The sequence below is a fragment of the Tigriopus californicus genome, chromosome 5 (assembly GCF_007210705.1).
Source record: "Tigriopus californicus strain San Diego chromosome 5, Tcal_SD_v2.1, whole genome shotgun sequence".
Lineage (NCBI taxonomy): Eukaryota > Metazoa > Arthropoda > Copepoda > Harpacticoida > Harpacticidae > Tigriopus > Tigriopus californicus.
Window position 1 is genome coordinate 222,974 of NC_081444.1, and position 18,992 is coordinate 241,965.

Consider the following 18,992-nt stretch of genomic DNA (forward strand, 5'->3'; position numbering starts at 1 on the left):
GACTGGGACAAGACTGTAAAGCATGGTTTTCTCACTCTAACATGTTAGATCATGCATAGTGTTCGATAAAGATGTTTAAGGATGGCCCGACCGCCTTTTCTGATATAGAACCATAGGTAGACAGCCTTTCGGATGGGAAACAGAAACAATCAACAAAGTGGAACAGAGATTTCTGAAGTCTTTAAAATGTTCCACAAATATCAGATATTACATTTTCCACTTCTACGAGTCTATTCTGCCCAATTAAAAGGGGTCATGGGAAATTTGTCGATAACTATCACCTGTTCTCAGGTTTTTTTTGCACCCACTGAGTTTGAATACTGCAAGCAACATAACCTAGTTGCGAGTGTCTCACTTGGAGCACTTGGGTAGTCTCGTGTTCCTCATAGGTCCTTAAAATGTTGACCAAAAGTACAATGCAATAAATCACGCTAAACATCTGGGCTAGATTGGTCATCAACGTTTTTTTTATTCCTCCTCTCGAAAAAATGGGCCAAGGTTAAACCGACTTTTTCTCTGTGTCTCTGTGTCTCTCTCGTTTGACTGACCAAGGCTACTTGAAGACAATTGGGCAGCATGATTTTCATGAATCATGATCAAGGCGATTGGCCAATCGAACGATCAATGATTAATCTCGTGGCAGTAAACGTGCTCCCAGAGGTTTCTAATGGTGACGAATAACGTTTGGCTTAGTGTGGCTTGTTTGCCTTGTGAATGCACAGTTAAAAACGCGTGTTTCTAACGTTTAACCTTGTAAGTGGCAGACGTGCTTCTTCACATCATACGAAAATTTGTTTGCAATTCCTACCTCAAGAACTAGAGTGAAAACGTCTTGTTGGTGAATGTCCATGGAGTATTGCTGTCAAAATATTTGCTCATGATTAAATGTGGCCTTGTTTAAAAAGCTATATTGGGATTGAGCAATGATGAAATATTTTTCAACACCCCTGCCTGCCAAATCAAGAACCTGGTGTGGCTGCATGGAGCAAAATAGTAGGAGACAGTGTGACCCCGAAGCTCCATTGCGCGCACAAAAACATATGTTCATTCTGCAAAAACTGTCTTGGTTGTGCAAACAATTCATTTTGACATTGAGCTGGGTCAAATCTCTATCAAAGATGACTTCAAGTTGATCAAGTTGCAGGTTAGAGCTATAGAGTGAGGTACACTACCGGTATGTGTCTCTGTTTATAATTTCAAGACAAGTCTGCACACCACAAAATACGTCAAGGTGGCAGATTTGATTTGTCTCTTTCATCATTATCCCTATAGAGTTGAGCCGTTTTGTCTTTTTCACTTGAGAGTGAAGCTCTTTTGTATTTTTTTCTTCCAATGGGCAATAAACAAGGCGATTCGTCATTCAGAAATAGAATGCTGGATTTCGCTTCTCAGCAGCTACCCAGTCAAGAGAAGTAAAGACGGAATTGTTCAACGCTTACATAACATGAAGCCAATTTGCTAGCTGGCCAAGTGTTTAAAAGACTTGAATGTCTTGCCAAGTGGTCAAGAAATTATTGTCCTCCAGGGTCAGTATCATTAGAAAAAGGAGGAAAAGGCCAAATGCAGAAGACATGTGCCAGAGATCGTGGTAATCAAAAACCATCAAAGAGCAAGGTCGATTCAAATCACGGGATTCTGACGGGCTCAGCTCCGAATTCATGGTTCCAAGTTGAAAAAACACGCCAGCCAGGACCAGGAAAAGTATGCCCGATCCTGCGTAAATCAACGATAAAGTACTCATTCGTTCGTTGAGACGTTGCTTATAGCGGAGAAGATACAATTTCATGCCCATATAGTACAGGATGTAAATGATCATGTTCCCGAACAGAACCACGAGAATGTTCCACGACACCGTGGGGGCTGGATTATTGAGCAATTGCGCGGCGAAAGCCAAGTTGAAGACAAGGATGACCAAAAGTAAGGCCAAGACGCCAAATCTGGAAGGCTTCCACGTCCGGGGATCCCCTCCCATTTTACGTAAGGTTTGCCACAGAAGGTCGGATCTGCCGTAGAAATATACGTTCAGCGTAAAGAAGAACACCATTGCTAGATAGACCAAGTCGAATATGGCCCAGAATATGATGTTGGTGGTGTAGAAGCCGATCATTTCGACAGCCAGAGCTAATCCTATGCCCGAAAAGACAATGTGAGCATTGGCCGAAATATCTGGGTGTCGGAATTGGTGAACCTTCAAAAAGATCAAAACCGCAATCACGTACATGAAGGTGGTGTCAAAGTGCAAACTAAGTTGGCTGGGGCAGATGTGATAAATGGAGCTTAAAACCCCTTCCATGACCAGGGCCCCTCCGAGAGCGTAGAAAATCCCGAAATGCTCAGGAACACCTGTGTCTGAAGGCTTGTTTGTATGCTCTTGAAGGACTCGATATCGTGTTTTCCTTAACTTGGTGAGGGTCATAAAAAGAAAGCCAAACACCACGTAAGAGACATTGCTCAACATGTGATTGAAGTCTGGAATTCCCATAAAGGTAAATTTGCATTGGTAGTTGAAGAAGCAAGAATCCAAATTGCCAATTTTAAGGATATTCTTCTCATTGGCCAAGACGAGTTGAATGACTGGCAGACTATAAAACAGTCCCATGAGAAAGACCAGCCAGCAATACAAGGTCGATCGAATGTACGCTTGAGCGGGACTATTTGCCTCGGCCAATTGAGCACCCAAATCCTGAAGAGTGAGCGGTCTTTTGTCAGCCGGTGCTAATGGGGTCTGTTCACAAGGTTCTTGAACCTGCAAGGCTTCATTCCTGGATGAGAGTGGCGCGTATACGCCAACTTCCCCGTTTAGTTCTTGGAGAATCTGGATTAAGCGTCCTTCTAGGGGGAGCCGAAACACAGCCGCCAACACGAGGGTGACGATGAAGAAACCAGTAAATGTCATCAGGGTCACATAAAGAGCCAAGCCCATATCTTCTTTACTCTGGTAGACTTGGATCTCGATCTCCTTCTGATCATGTGGGGACTGAATGGACCAAAGATCCTCTTGGGGGAGCCGAAACACAGCCGCCAACACGAGGGTGACGATGAAGAAACCAGTAAATGTCATCAGGGTCACATAAAGAGCCAAGCCCATATCTTCTTTACTCTGGTAGACTTGGATCTCGATCTCCTTCTGGTCATGTGGGGACTGAATGGACCAAAGATCCTCTTGAGATTCGCAATAGGAGTTGGATGTTAACACCAAAGCCACGATATAGAATCCGTCTTCGAACTCTCCTGTTAGAGGCACATCAAGGCTAGCAAAGGTTCTCATGGTTTGCCAACGGTTCTGAAACCGGATGTTATGTTCCTCATCATGGTATCTATGATCCAAGGCTTGGACCGATATCAAAGCACAAATGGCCTGCTGAGAGGACAAGGTTTCCACGGTCACCCTGCCTTGGGAGGAATAATTGCGCCGATGAAACTCCCAAACATATGGCGATCCTCTTGAAATTGTTTGGAAATCAGGAACCGACGTTTCCAACAAAACATCCACGAGACGAAGTCTCAGTGTCAATTCTGCTGGTTTGAGGCCATAATTCTTGATAACGAGCCCAACGTTTGACCAGTTCTTCGCATCTGTACTCGTAGGTCCAGACCTTGAATGGAATGGATTAACGCCAATTAAAAATAGCAACAGGATACAAATATGTTCATCATGATTGAGGTTTGGATAGGTATGATTTTAAACAACATTGGTTCACCTTTGTCCGATGAACATGGTTCGCTCCTGTTTCTCGAGACCTGTTCCATTTTCATGAGGCCTGAGGCTCCAAAACAGGCTTCCTTCGATATTATTCACAATTACAGAGAGTTCGAAGAGAGACTTGGTTCGAATCCGCAACGAGTTCTTGTTCAGGGCGTTTGGAGAAATGATGATATTGACTGAATGGTCTTGTGCACTTGGAATGTGAAGGGTCAAGTCCTCTTGAGTGTGGTTCAAGTCCAAGTGGATAACATCCATCGCAATTGTCGATTTGGTAGTTGTGCTTGATGCTCCTGCTATCATACAGGCTTGGACAAGGGTTAGAACAACAAGACCCGAATTAGAGATATACCTCTTTGCACGTCTGGTCATTTTGCTTACTGATGCTGAGCCCTGAAAGAAGATCCCTAGACAAAAACTAAATATGTAACACTTGATGATGTTGTTCCACAGGTGTTGTGTTTCTCGGGAGACAAATGACTCTCTAATTGTTACCCTCAAGTTGAAATGAGCAAATTGGAGACTCGCTTTTCAACGCCTTTCAAAACTGGTACAGTTTACATCTTGTTATTTTTTCATTCAAAATGGTATCCTTGTGCTCATTAAGTGGTAAAACCTCATTGAAATATTTTGATTAACTTTACTTAGTCAATATCATGTTCTTGCACTAAAGTGAAAAAGAAAAGTTGAAGGTTCAAACGAATACTTATACGACAACCAAAATATAACTTTTCAGGACGAATATTTCCAAAAATTACTTCTATTATTCTTTAAAAACATTTGTTTATGAGTATCTGGTTCCTAAAAGTTATATTTAGACATGTACGTACGATTTTCCGATATATGCTTACTGTGTACTTCATTTTCGAAATCCATTTTGCAACGATTGAAACTCACGAAACGAAGAATAGGGGTAACTTAATAAGCTGTATTTTGCTTATCAGCCGATGATGTGCTGTTGAGCTGAGGCGCGTTAATGTACATAATCCATTGGTTCGCAATTCTAATTGGATGTAGGCCTGGTCGTCAGTTTCCTTCGGAATATTATGGCTTTTGCAATTCCGTCTATCCATCTATTGAATATGCAAAATGGGAGGAGGCATCATCTTTGTCGCAATGTTTAATATGCTTGCAAAGTTTTAGTGGGCCCTCCTCTGAGTCACTCCACAAGTGGAGTGCAGCTCATCTGCCATTCTTTGTCTTTATTGGCGCAGAGATGTTCAAAGGTACCCCAGCCCTTTACTTGTCGTGGAGAACTGAATCTCTGGATAGATGTGTCCTAAGCACAATTTCAACCTTTCATCATCATTGGGTGAAGTTCTACTTTTGGTGTTCAAGAGTAGCCAATGCAAGTGTATGTACGAAAAGGAAGGTATATCTGCGAACTCAAATAGGTTAGTTTTTGCCAAAGTTTAACAATTTTGGGGGTCATGTCTAATAATAGCGGCCCTTATTTATAACATCAGACAGTCCAAACGAAATGGGAAAGAGGCACAGTAGATTGTTAATAAACTACTTGTAACAGGCCATGAAAAAAACATCTTTTCCGAACATTATGTGACCTTGGGCACTAATTTTACATATGATTTTGATAGAATTAGCCAACAACTCAAATGCATTACAATGCAAAAAAGAGAAATCGACCCAATCGACCTATATTTGGTACAGGCGAACTCACATAGCGCCCTCTGAAGTAAAGACCGTAAACCATTTTTGGTGTGGCGTAGAAACCCTATGCTAATCCAAGAACTTCTCCTTTGAGTTCGTCTTGGCTGATCATAATCTGTATGGTGAGGCGAAATACTATTAAAGGTACTGCCTTAGCTAGGCAAACCCTATCAATACCGTTGTATGTGAAAAATCGTAAAACCAACACTCAATACATTTTTAGAGGTCTTACGGCCCTCTTTGTGTTGCAATAGTTAAATGGAAATCGAACACGAAAAAAGATCTTTAATTGGTCCTAAAGAGATCGGTATGCTCTATTTAGTTCTCATTGCATTGAAAATTTGATTCAAGTTTTGAATTCACCTTCCTCTTTGTTTCAAATCCGTTCCACATATCACACAGGCCCTAGTTTTCACTTATTGACCACCAGAATTTGTTCAAATTTGAGTGGGTGATGGCTTTAGTTGTACTTGGACACAACACTTGGGTTGCAAGTAGTAGAAAAGTAATTATCCATGGTAAGAGGATTCACGGGCCAATGACAAGGGTTTAAAAAAAGCAGGGCGATGATATTTGTGGGATGAAAGACTACCAATGACGATAACCACAAAAATGACAAAAAATTGTCAGTTCAAGTCCCATGGCAGCACTTTACGTCAATAAAAGTGGCTGTGTGATGTGAGCTGAGGCGTTTTCCTAGTCAGCAACGGAGCTTAAAAGCTGAGTGTGAACTGAAGAGGGATGGGGCACTTATTTTGACAATTCCAAAGACGCCCCTTGACTTTGGTCTTTGCAAAAGTTGCTCAATAACCTCACTCACCTTTCTTCTTCGTGAACATTTCTCGACGACGTGACTTATTATGGCATTGTTTTCCTCTCTGATTTATTTCAGATGTCCGTTTCTTCCCCATGGTTTCACACCCGATGGAAGTTGGTCTCGCTGAGCCTGTCGTTACTTTTCATCACAGGTAAGCCATAATGATCATTTATCGACACATAAAATTTAAGCTGGAGGTCACTTCGCCCTTTAATATCTCTATTGCCTTTTGACTTTTTTGACTTAGTTCAAACCGAGTCGATTTTTTTGAGTTTGACAAAGTGTGAAGTTCATGTCAGGGCTTGACGTCCCCCAGATTATACGAAATGTACGACTTCTCAAGAACAAGAGAGGTATTAAGAACTTGTGTCTTCTTCGTGAGAGGTGGATGAATATCGTGATTGGCAATCCTATGCTAAAATTGTGCTGGGGGTGATGAGATGACGATGAGTGCCGCCACAGAACTGATGTTGGTGGCAATCTCTAGCCATGAAGTGAGGTGAAGTGGCCAACTAACCAACCAACCAACAACCAACCAATCCCAACTTTTTTTCTGTGGGAAGAAGGAACGCCGAGGGATGGGTTGGAAGGAATTCAATTTGAACAAGATTGGATGCATTACGTTTCCTTACGAGTGCAATTGATCATAGCTAGCTTACGATTTGACACCCGGGTGGGGTGGAACCTACCCAAAAAATTGCCCACTCTTGTTTTGACTTGGAATGGCACGTAGTAACACGTCTAAACTTGTTCCTATTTAAACTCAAAGATGTCAAATTGGTTTTGTTGATCTGGAAGACACGTCTAAAGGCCTATTGTTCGTCAAGCCACTTCCCTCAGTGGGTCGGTCCAAAAGCGATATATTGAGTTCCATGACGTCTTTCTACATTCTAGATCAGCAAAACTATTCGAATTTGGAAACATAAACTGTCAAATAAGAGTGACCATCTTTTTAAGGCAATGGCTTGAGTGATGGTTTTCGGAGAATCTGCGCATCTTTGGTGCGATTTGTGCTCGAACTTGTCTTACATGTTTTTATAAGGCCAAGATGACTTCCATGATCATGATCAACTTACAATGGTTAATGGTTTTCTCGCCAATATTGGCGGCTACCTTAGCCAGGAGCAACTTTGAGACCCCTTTTCAAAATTTGTCATTAAAACGCAAATGTGATTGTGACAACTAAAAGCATGTCACTTTTATATCTATTACTGGCAACTTTTGGACATCAAGTGGCCAAAAATGGATAAAAGTGTCCAAAAGTAGACAAAAGTGGGCAGAACGTGTCCAAGAGTATGTACAATTGTCCAAAAGTGGGTTGACAAGCAAACGTTTCAAAACCCTATATCATGTTATTTCTTTAACTAGTCTAAATGATAACCAGCAAATGGAATCAGTAATTGATAAAATCTACGCTTTCTTTAAATACCCAAATATGAAGTAACAGTAGCAACTGGCCTTTGTAGAAAATAGACTCATCAATTTACTAACGTTTTCTATTTCCAAAATATATAGTAAATTGATTTTCTTGATAGAATACAGCTTTGAAATGTCAAAACAAATATCATTAATGTTTTGAATATCAAAAAGCCAATGCCACATCACAATCAAGGCATTTGGTGGTTGGGTAATTTTAACTAAAATTAAGTCTGAAATTACAAAAACTTAACACCTCTGTATCAAATATTCAATGCTACTTTTTTAGATTTGTAAGTAGTATGTGCACTTTTATTATATATATAAAAACTGCCATTTGTGTTTCTTTAAAAAACAAATTGATTCTTCTCATATTCTGACATCAAACGCATCTTTAAAAGCTAAAAAAGACTTAGCTAACTATTTTTAAAGTAACCTGCTTGTGGAAGAAAACCATAAACGTACAACATGTATCATTCATAAATTTCAGCAATTGGGTAAGATGTTCAATTTTCAGTATTTGCTCTTTTTAAGAGGAAATCCATATTGACTCATGATTTTAAACAACAATTTTGTTACAAAATAGATGAAAAGATGAATAGATGAAGCTATTTAACGAGAATATAACATTTAGCTTTTCCAGTTTTTGAATGCTTTGCACCTGCTATATTATGACAGAGGGAGGCTTTGCTCCTTGCTTGCTGTCTTGGGTGAGATAGAGCTGAGAACTTGTCTTTCAAATATCTTTTTGGGTCATGTTCAAGGCATATGACAAAGGTTTTAAAGACTTATTTTGCCTTTGGAACCATCAATGAGCAATTTTAGAAGCAAAAAATTGGGTTTCAAGTAGAATTTCTTTTAGATTTATAATTTTAAAGCTTCGTATTTTTGTTCACTTTTGTCCACCCTCATTTTTGGACACTTTTGGACACTTTTGGACACTTTTGGACACTTTTGGACAGGGGTGGCAAAAGTGTCCAAAAATGAAATGCCCACGCTGACGTTAACTGATTGAAAGTTATGACGTCAACAGCTAATGAAGCTGACCCAGAAAAGTCCAAAGATTCAATTTTTATGTAGTACTTGTTACATAACCTTGACCCCCTATTCTAAGTTACCTACCCCAGGTTTCCCTTATGCAGATTTTGGGCTCATATTTGGGCAAGTCGATTATTTTTGTTTTTTTCGACCTCCTAATCACTACTGGGAATGGAATTCCCCGCAGTTCAAGAAAAAAAATCTTATCCAGTTTATTTGGTCAGGTCTTTCAATCGTGTTCATTTTAGTTCATTTTGAACGAGCGGTTCAGGAGATTCTAAATTTTCTCTTCCGGTATTAGACGTGTCTTATCCTAAACCTACATGGCCTCTTACCAAAAATTTCAGAAATGGGGCTAGGGTTTGACGATAACCCCGCCATTCTGCCAAGTTCTTGTGACGCTGAACCATGAATTAGGGTACTGAAAAAGTAACTGTAGCCTTGGTAAGGGGGGGCGACCAGGATTGAACCCGGTTTCAGGATGGAAGAAGGATTAGTGTTGGGGCGAGTCCAGACTTAAGTCTAAAAGTCTCAAGTCCGGATTTGTGAAAAAATATCTCATTATTTGGTTTAGATTTCGCAATTTGATTCTTTTTCTTCGACTTCAGTACAGTGAAAGTCTGGAGTCGCCCCACTTCCATCCTTAAACCGGGTTCAATCCTGGTTTTCCATCGTAGTGTAAAGCCGCCCCCCCCCTTTACCCGAACTTCTTTAGTAGAAAAGTGGAGAACTAGTCGGAGCAAGTTTACGACTCGGCTGATCTTTTAAGCATATAATGCTCATGCTATTTCCCGTCAAGATTTGTGGCCAGCGGATTTCTTCGCAAGCCCATCATCAATATCAATTGGAGACTGAGTGGGTTTGATCGTTTGTACCGTCTGACTTTGGACCGGAATTGAAACCAGAATGGAACTGTATATTTTTTTCTGCAATGAGTCGAGCGGCATCACATGTTTCATTATCCATGGTTTAACCACATTCATTTTGGAATAAGAGAGACGTTGATTGAGGAAACTCGTTTTCGGCAAGCGAGCCCTCTGCCACACCACATTATTTGTTGTAGATAGAAATAGACTGAGAGTCAGTCAATCTCTTTCTAGCTGCATCCTTTGAAACCAAGAACGACGTCTGCACTGGACAGGGACGCTACTAGGGGAAATCGTGAATTCTTGTACCGATTGATGAAATTGATTCTCCTTCATTTGAGTTAGGTTTTGTTTGACGAAGAAACTTACTTGATTGAAATCGAACGTGTATGTATTTTAAAAGTTATGAGCTTGTAAACTCAGCACAAGGATAAGGGCGGATTTACACTAGGATGGAAAATCATGATTGAATCGGGTTTGAGGATGGAAGTAGGACTAGTGCTGGGGCGACTCCAGACTTTCACTGCACTGAAGTCGAACAAAAAGATTCATAAACTTCATAAAACTTCATAAATTCATAAAAACTCTCCCCAGCACAAGTCCTACTTCCATCCTCAAACCGGATCCTATCCTGATTTTCCATCCATCGCATTGTAAAGCCGCCCTAACACAAATGAATCAGCTAGCATCATGTTTTGGAAGATGCTTCACGCTCGAAATAAGTGCAAAGAGATTCGGTTCTTATTTAACTTTGTTAATTATTTAGTATCAATATTAGCTTGCTTGGCCTTTCATGTAGAATATAAAGAGTCCCTCTTTGAGACCATGGTTGAGCTCCCATGACCATGCTTAAGTTCGTACACATATGTAGATCCGACAACAAATGTTTAACAATTTTTGACAAACATACATATCTGATTGAGCTCAAAATGGACTAATTTATTTTCAGTCCAAAAGAGCCAAACTCAACTGAGGGAGGAATCATTTGATCTGTGGGGATAAAATTGCCGGTTTTTCCTCGAACCCTCTCAGTCCAGAAAAGACGTCGTCCTGGTTTGAAATGCACTGTACTGTACTAGCGTACGTATGTACGTACGAGTACGGTGCATTACGTCCGTCCTACAAACTTGTCAAGAACGATGAGCGGCTAAAATCTGCATCCCAAAGGGAAACGAGGATGCTCATTACAAATGTGCCCAAAAGTCGTATTTCTCTCTTCTGAAGTTCTTGAATAGTTTGAACAGTCAGAGGCAAGCTTGAAGGATTCCAAGTTTGTTGGGGACTAGCCAGGTTTTCTATGGTTTTCACATGACACGCACGTGGAACAGAGGCTTTGGTTCAGAACAGCTCAAGGTTTTCTTGCCGGCGTTTACTTACACCCAACAATAGTTACATGCAATATACTGACTGTGTGGATAGGGTTATACTACTTGAAGGCAAACACCTGCCTATGACCAACAACATGGTGATCTCAACCCCAGGATCCTTTTCCTAGTTATTTAATCTAAGGTTGTTTAGCTTTCATTCTCCCACAAATTAGTATATAAATAAACACTCGTCAACGAAAGTTCTCTTTTTTAGGATACATGTTATGTATTACTAACCCCTTTTTTCGACCAAGAGCAACCGATTCCCCTTCCAGAGGAGGAAAGATATGTATGGGCCCTCAAACACCAAAGAGTCAAAACTGTTGTGTTCACAACCATGAACAAAAGTATGAGCAATGGGGCGAACTTCTCGCAATAAACATTTTTTTAAATATATTTGTAAGGCAACTTACATGTATTTCTTAGGCTAAACAGCTCTTGGAACACGTTTGGGGAGCTTTCAAAGGTGGCGTGGAGAGTGTTGAAAAGATCGTTTGTTTGTCATCACAGATCTATGGTGACAGCCCCAACGTTATAAAGACTCAACTGACGTTTAACTCCGCTAAACGAGGAGCTTGGGATACCAAAAATTCATAACAGGGAGATGCTGGCAATCTGTGGCGGTGACATATTCATTTTCGATATGAAACTCTACCAATGTCTGTTTTGAGCTCCAACCGTTATTAGTTCATAACTCAATAAACAAAGCAGTTCTTCTTATGCTTTTTTAAAAGACTGTAGGTGCATCTCTTGGCAAGGGCACCCTCAAATCCGCCCATTTCATTTTATCGTAGCTCACGTGAGCTCAGAACACAAGAGGGGTCCCCCAAAAGGTTGCTCCGTTGGTTGCTTCTTGATTCTGAGAAATCAACGGGGATTTATTTGGCCGTTTCCAGTGATTGGCTCTACCAATCATGCATTCGAGAAATATTGGTTGCACATTTTGCATGAAGAAAAGTTTTTTCAACCCGCTGAGTGACTACAAGACACATTGGAGATGCATTCGACTCAGCATCACATTTTACGAGTATATGAGAGGCAAACAATCTCGCCATGGATTGATAGGTATCATATATCATGCTTTCTGGCAGATTGAGAGAGCGCAACACTATTCGCTTGTGCAATGCTTGGCCGTGCTTTTATGGCTTCATTGAGCCCTCCTACCGTATTTCATACTCTCACCACGAGTAGAGGTCAAAAATAGCTCCAAGTTACACTGGGACAAACTGGCCACGAAATCAACGAATTTGACAACTATTGTTGTTGACATGGACTTTTTAGTGAAATAGGTAGCTTTCGGATGGTTGATTCTATCGTCTAGTTTTGACTGAAAAATCGAAGGAAAACTTTGTCAAGTCCGTGAGACTCAGTTAAAGCCAGGATGATCAGTCCAAGAACCATCCTGGTCGGTTTCTTTTTACTCCTTTGCTTCTTCTTCCACTACATCCTCATGAACCCTTTTTTAAGTTGTGTGAGTCTGCCAAGCCGGGCATGGTCGCTCATCCCATGGAGTGAAGAAGTGATAACATACAATTCTTTGGAAAATTTTTTGGGCCGATCTTGACAACCCATGAATTGGATTCACGTTACTTTGCTCATGAAGCATGATGATGCTATCGAGGAAGGCTTTGCATTGATTGGTTGATGAGAACTGCCATCTACGTATTTGTTGCTTTTGTTGTTTTGGTTTGTTTGGCATTCTGCAGAGTGGCTTTGCATAATGCATGTAGAAATGAAAGAAATGAGAAGAAGTCATTCATTGATTCCGACCGCCAATGGCAACTCCACTTCCGAATTGGTTGTGGTGAAACCAGTTTGAATTCAAATTCATTCTTTTTCTGTATGGACTCTAGCATATTGGGCTGATTGACAGAACTTGTATAAAAAGGCTTTCATTTTGAACCTAAGGCATCACTCCTGAATCTCGCATTAGTCGAAACAGCCATTCCTCTCCAACTCCCATTGAATCCATCATGGCATTTACTAAAATCCTAAGCACTGTCTTGTTCCTGTCGGCAATGGCGGCGACCGTGACCACGGCTAAGGCCATGAAAATGGGCGGACCCATGGATATGATGAAAATGATGAAGCGTCCCATGGAGTTCTTCACGGCCTCCGGACCCGATGACAATTGTGGGACTGTTCCAACTGACGTCATGACAGGGAATGTCAAAATGATGGCTTGTCAAGGGGTAAGCTTCGTTATTTTGAACTCCAATCATTTGGAACGTCTAGCTTGGATGAAGATTCCATTTTGCTCCGTTCAAGAGTTCCGCCCAAGACGAGCTGTGCGTTTGTGTCAAGCCGCAAATCACGGCTGAAGCCATGAGCACCATGATGAAGATGATGCCGGATATGGTGGAGGATATGAACGTGAATCCGGACACGGGCTTTGCTCTCAAGTGTGGCCATTGTCGAGATCCTTGTAGCCTCATGTTCATGCCCACCCGGGGCCCCAAGGGCGATCACGACCACGAGGACCAGCCGATGGGCATGTTGATGAAAATCCCGGCTCTAATGACCAAGTTTGCCGATCTCATGGACGAAGGCAAGCTCCAGGAAGTCAACCCATTCCGCATGGTTCTTGAGACCATGAACCAGAAGATGGACCAATGAAAGCCCGGCCCCTCTATCTTTGTTTTGATGAATTGATGCCGCCACACACACACACACGCACACACACACCAATCCAATGCATTTGGTCTAGCTTAATAAACTGACAAACAACCATACTGAAATGGATTGGTTCCATCTGTCAAGATTGGCGTTATTAGCACTGGTAGTCAATGCACGTAGACGGGTGCTCCAGATACATCGTACAATTTAACTCAAAACAGACTGGGTTTTAAAAAACGCCGATTTAGGCTCACACAATGAGGCCCTTGGATCAATTTGAAGCGTTTCTTGTTGGTTATGTGTTCTGGCTCATAAATCTATCTTAAGCGTTGATTGAGCGGAGAGAAGAAGACAGGGTTCGTGTTCAGTCAATCAACTCATACAGGCAGCCCTTTTAAGAACACAATCACTGATGGCGATGATGATGATGTTGATGCTGATGAGCCATTCAAGTTGTTTTCCCCCAAAAATACCTAATCATCCAGATCGCCAAGGCAGATGCTGCTGCTGCTGCTGCTGTTGCTGCTGTGAACCATAGAGCGAGCTTTATTGACCAATTTCCGGAAATGACTAGTATTCGCGGATCCGTCCTTAAGTCCTCAATTAGAATACTCGCTCAGAGTAGTACAGTCTGTCTCGTACATGGGTCCTGATTGAAGATTCGGCTTTGCTCTCTGCTTTGAGTGAGTCCATCGGTGTTTTTAGATGATCTTCTTGCTTCCATCGCCCATCGCCCATCGCCCATTGGTCGGCGGTCCATCAGTACATGGTTGCATGGTTGCATGGGAGCATGGGAGCATTGGTCATCCATCGACTTCGTTCTGGTCTCTGATTCTGAAGAGCTGCCAAGGAAGAGAAGGAAACGACTGATCCAACGATCAAGTTCATCAACTCTGATCTTCCATCTTCTTAACTTGTACTGAATTCCTTGGAGTGGAAAAACAAACGAGGACACAACGGACAATTGATCGGATCAACTTGGACGGTTGACTCGATCGACGATGGGTTGATCCATCCATCCAAGTCTCGAGTTTGTTTGTTGTCGCTCGGCTGGTTTCGAATTCGTCGTAACAAATGGCCCCAAAAGGATGGTGAAGCTGGAGATTAGGATGGATTAGGCAGACGATTATGCATCACCAACAATGGCACCTACAATAACTACAACAACAACCACAACAACAACAACGGATCTGGTTCAAGCTCAAAAGGTGTGTGTATGCAATGTTTGGATAAGGCGTAGTGCGCATCTTGAGGTAGGACAACACCGAATATTCTCATGTCTTTCCTGTTAGTAATAATTCGTGTGTGCGTGTGTGTTCATTCATCTTCTTCAGCTTCCAATTTCGGCAAGGCCTTTGACAACAGCGTCGACGACAAGCGCGATCCAATCGGGCTCGTCAATTGCTCGTGATTGATTCCGGATGATCTTGATCCCAACCATTGGGAGTCCCCTCATCTTGGAAGTGATCTTGACAGTTGCTCGCTCCAGGATGGATGGATGATGCTTTAAGACCATCATTATTCCCGGGTCGCTGGTCCTCGTTTGTTGTTGATTTTGGGGGTGGGATCGCTATTGGTGATGAGCATGATGATGATGGTGAAGATGATGATGATGATGATGATGATGAAAAATAGTGTTGGGGCGATGGATTCCGGCCACGAATGTGTTTGATTTATCCCCGGGAGAACCACTCATAAAACCATCAGTATCGCTTCAGGTGAAAATTGACAACCAAATCTGGCAATATGGCAAGCGGGCGTTTGATGAAAAACATGAGCATCGATCGACAGTCGAGATTAATGGCTGTTTTCTTTCGATTCCTTTCATCATCCAAAATCTTTACATGCAAACCAAACTGTCGTCATATTTTGAGGTAATGAAGTTGTCAAGGATACCCCCCCCCCATCTTGGTGAAAAAAAAAATATCGCACAAATTTCTCGGATTCGGTTCCTGACACAAATCAGCCCCCTACATATCACGCACAAACACAGACACGCACAAACATGTTCACTTATAGCGCACCTTTTCCGTTTTTCCTTCATCTGATCGGAAAAACTACTCAAAGAGTGGAGGGGTAGCATTAAAAGTCAAAGAAATGAAAATGTCAATCCAAAACAGCCGATGATAGCCGAACACCAACTAAATGTTTAAAAGATATATGTTCATCTTTTCACATGATTTTAGTTACTCGACGAGAGGAAAACCTGGCATTATCGCGCTCAATAAGAGTCAAATATTCATTCAGCTCTTGATGCATCATTGTAATTGACGAAACATGACCAGAGGTTCAAAGAAACCGATTGCTGATTCGATGAAGTCCTGCGACCTAGAATTGACATAATGATCAACCCTAAGCTTAGACGTCCATTGTCAAGCCGTTCTTATCTCCTATTAATGCCGTTCAACGAACAAGCCAAGTGTCATCAATTGAATGTGGAAACATTCTTAATCCGTGATGTTTGGTATCCTTTTGTACGCGGGTAAATTTGGTCTTTGGTACGGTATTACTGGTTGGGCCACGATTCTTCATTCTTTGACCAGGAAGCTCCTGGATTCATGCAGGTTCGATGGTTTTAATTGCTCATCTTCAAATCAAGCAAAAGACGATGTTGAGGGATTAGTACTCTCTAAAATGCTCATATTGAGTTGCTCATGCCCAAATTAGGATTCCCTCTTGGGGGTCCCTTGGAGCACTTGAAAACATGCAGAAAACGCACCATTAGCTTCCAAATTTACGAGGCAATCAAATGCACACAATTTAATTAGACAATGGTCATCCAACTCCTATGGTCATTTATTAGGAACAAGCTTATCCGTGCCATAATTGGTGACGCTCAGGCGTTGAGAACTTGTCCGTCCATTCCATAATACAATAGCTCTAAAGGGCCTCAGAAAATACCAATCATATCAAGCTCCGACAATGAGGGACTCAAACCTAAACGGGAATGGTTTATGACTCAACACTAATAAGAAAACCCCAACCATATCATCTGGTTCTTTTGGAGTGGAAGAGGGAATATGGGTCTCTTTTGGGTGACGTGAAGAAAGAGCAGTAAAAAATGAAGCGCAACACCCTGATTTTAGGTGTTAAGATTAGGTATACCAATACAACCAACCCTTACTCTGACAACTAAACTTTCAATAATTGGGCGAGTTCTGGTATAAGATTTCTTTTTTTTTGTTTTTGGTCTAGCTCTGACACTGCAATAGTCCTTTGGATCATTAACGCAAAATTGTTTGCTCAAAGGAGCCAGTAGTCGAAAAATTATCAAATTTCAGCTATTCATGGTTGATGTAGGTTGGTGAGACACCTTCCCTCACTCACTTCACGAAGCGAATAGCTGTGGAACCAAATCTGAACCGAAAACTGTCGTACCGAGTGAAAAATAATTCCTGAGCTCTAACTACGTAAGCCCATGGAGGTGAGAAATTGGATCTACGATCATCCCGGGTCGAAATTCCAGCCTTCTTAGTGATGCTTGGTGCTGTTTTTATTTGATTACATTTTCTTCTTGGGAGGGGGGAAATAGAGAGGGAGGGTGATGTAAGTGATTAAAAGGGTTAGGATGAACGAGATGGGTTATTTCAGGCGCCCTTTGGACTTAAATGATGCCACCGAAACGAAATACTGTATATCTGTGTTGAGATAAATGATCGTTTTGCCTCGGTAACCGTAATTTGATTTTCGATGAATTGATGAAACAAGGTTTCCGTCACCCAGGTGATTGACTGCGAACGGAGAAATATGTTCAAGACCAATGCATCTAATTAAACCAAATTCGTAGAATTGATGTACGAATATGACGATGTAGTAATCCATTGTGTGTCGATGTCCTGTGGCAAGGACGACGTCACCGCTGGACAGAGACGGTAGAGTGGGGGAAACGTAACTTGTACCCAGATGAACCAAATGTACTTTCCTTCGCACAAGTTGGGCTCTTGTTGGCTCAGAAAGCGCTCGCCAATTTTGATCTTAATCAAACGTCGGTGTCTAAAGCAACATTTTCTTGAAACCCAGCACGACGGGGGTACAACAAAATGACAGGCTTAACACGAATTTGGTAAGATCTTCCCAACGTGGTGCTACCTCATTCAATTTGTCCCCTTCTTGGTGTGTGTTTTAGATGCTCATAACTTTTGGCAGAGACGTTCGATTGAGATCAAAACTGACCAATGATGCCTTCTGAGTCTACATCTGAGTCAACTCGTGTGAAGGGAAAAGCATGTGATTGATTGGGGTTGGATTTGCTCGTTTTCCCCCATTACCGTCGTTGTCCAATGGGGACGTCGTCCTTGGCTGTGATTAAAGTTGGGCTTTCTTTCCAACAAATACCGACATTCATTTTGAGGAGTCAGGCAATTGATGAGCTCGGAATATATTGGAGCAATGACTAAAGTGAAAGGATAAAGAAAGGAAAACGTAAATGAGTCATCTCAAACAAGAATCCAACCACTCCCGTCTGAATCTGTGAATTTAATTGAGACAAAAAAAACAATCATTGATGTCATATGAAACTTCATATGATTCTGAATGGAGGTGTCCGAATGGGTGCAAATACGGTTGGAGCGTTAAATCGTGGGTACATTAGGCATTGATTAATCCACAGCTTTACTGATGAAGTTTGGCCAGCAGAAGGCAATCAAAGCATCAAAGAAAACGAAAAAAAACATTTGGATATGAATGAAGATTCTGGAACTTCAAACAAGGTGGTTTTGTTCCAAGGTCAGAGTCCCCTCCAGTGCAAAGGCACGTTTGAAACAAGTGAAGGCATCCAGGCTTAATATATTTCCCAATTGTAACCTTACAAAATGTGTTTGCATGAAACAAGGAGGACTGACTATGTTACTGCAGTTTTAAAAAGTAACTGTTACAATATCGAGACATGCGTTTAGAGTTCAGCAGGCCTTGTGTGTGTTGTTTCGCCCTCTTTCATCGCTCTTAGTCTCTAAATATCTACACATGATTGTATGTATTTACGGATACATTGTACATTGTATACGGTATAGAGAGGTGGGTAGAAATCTATGGTTAGGTCGAGGGTTTGAGGACAACTCAACTCACTCTACTCGAGTACCTGTGCCTATTCATTTGTTGTTACACCTAACGAGTTCAACTTAACAAGCGCAAAATCCCCACCATATGTTGATTGTTCAAGTGCCGGAATTGGATGGGCACCCTCAGTCTCTCGAAGCTTGGAGTTTGTGGTACGTAAACATATGCAGCAGCTACGTACAAACAATACCGGTCTAACCACCGACCCATTATATGGCCTGCATATTCAATAGAAGACTACGGAACGCCATTGACGCAATGCTTGTGCCAATTCAGAGTCTACAAATAAAAGTACTATGTATACATGCAAAGACAGCTGGACGTAAATTAACCCACCCCACATTCAGTTGACACCAACGGGGCAGCTGATGTGAGCCGGGTGGTTTTCACCCCTGATAATTTTACAATTACCTGACTTTATAGTCATTGTATGAATATGGCGTAAA

General features: G+C 41.6%; 2 protein-coding genes across 2 annotated transcripts in view; both read left to right on the forward strand.

Moving 5' to 3' along the window:
• Positions 1 to 18,992, forward strand: part of LOC131880073 (uncharacterized) — a 45,525-nt gene that overhangs the window by 5,745 nt on the left and 20,788 nt on the right. The window contains exon 2 of the mRNA XM_059226581.1: positions 6,264 to 6,339. Coding sequence (XP_059082564.1) covers positions 6,264 to 6,339 — 76 coding nt within the window. The remainder of the gene's footprint in view (positions 1 to 6,263; positions 6,340 to 18,992) is intronic.
• Positions 12,773 to 13,607, forward strand: LOC131880075 (uncharacterized). Its single transcript, XM_059226583.1, has 2 exons — positions 12,773 to 13,067; positions 13,144 to 13,607. The coding sequence occupies exons 1-2, from the start codon at positions 12,849 to 12,851 to the stop codon at positions 13,489 to 13,491; spliced, it is 567 nt and encodes a 188-aa protein (XP_059082566.1). The 5' UTR covers positions 12,773 to 12,848; the 3' UTR covers positions 13,492 to 13,607.

Bases quoted from the DNA above. Each gene is read 5' to 3' on its own strand.
- LOC131880075 (XM_059226583.1), top strand. From the start codon at position 12,849: ATGGCATTTACTAAAATCCTAAGCACTGTCTTGTTCCTGTCGGCAATG. The intron at 13,068-13,143 runs GTAAGCTTCGTT...GCTCCGTTCAAG, and splicing joins AAATGATGGCTTGTCAAGGG to AGTTCCGCCCAAGACGAGCT.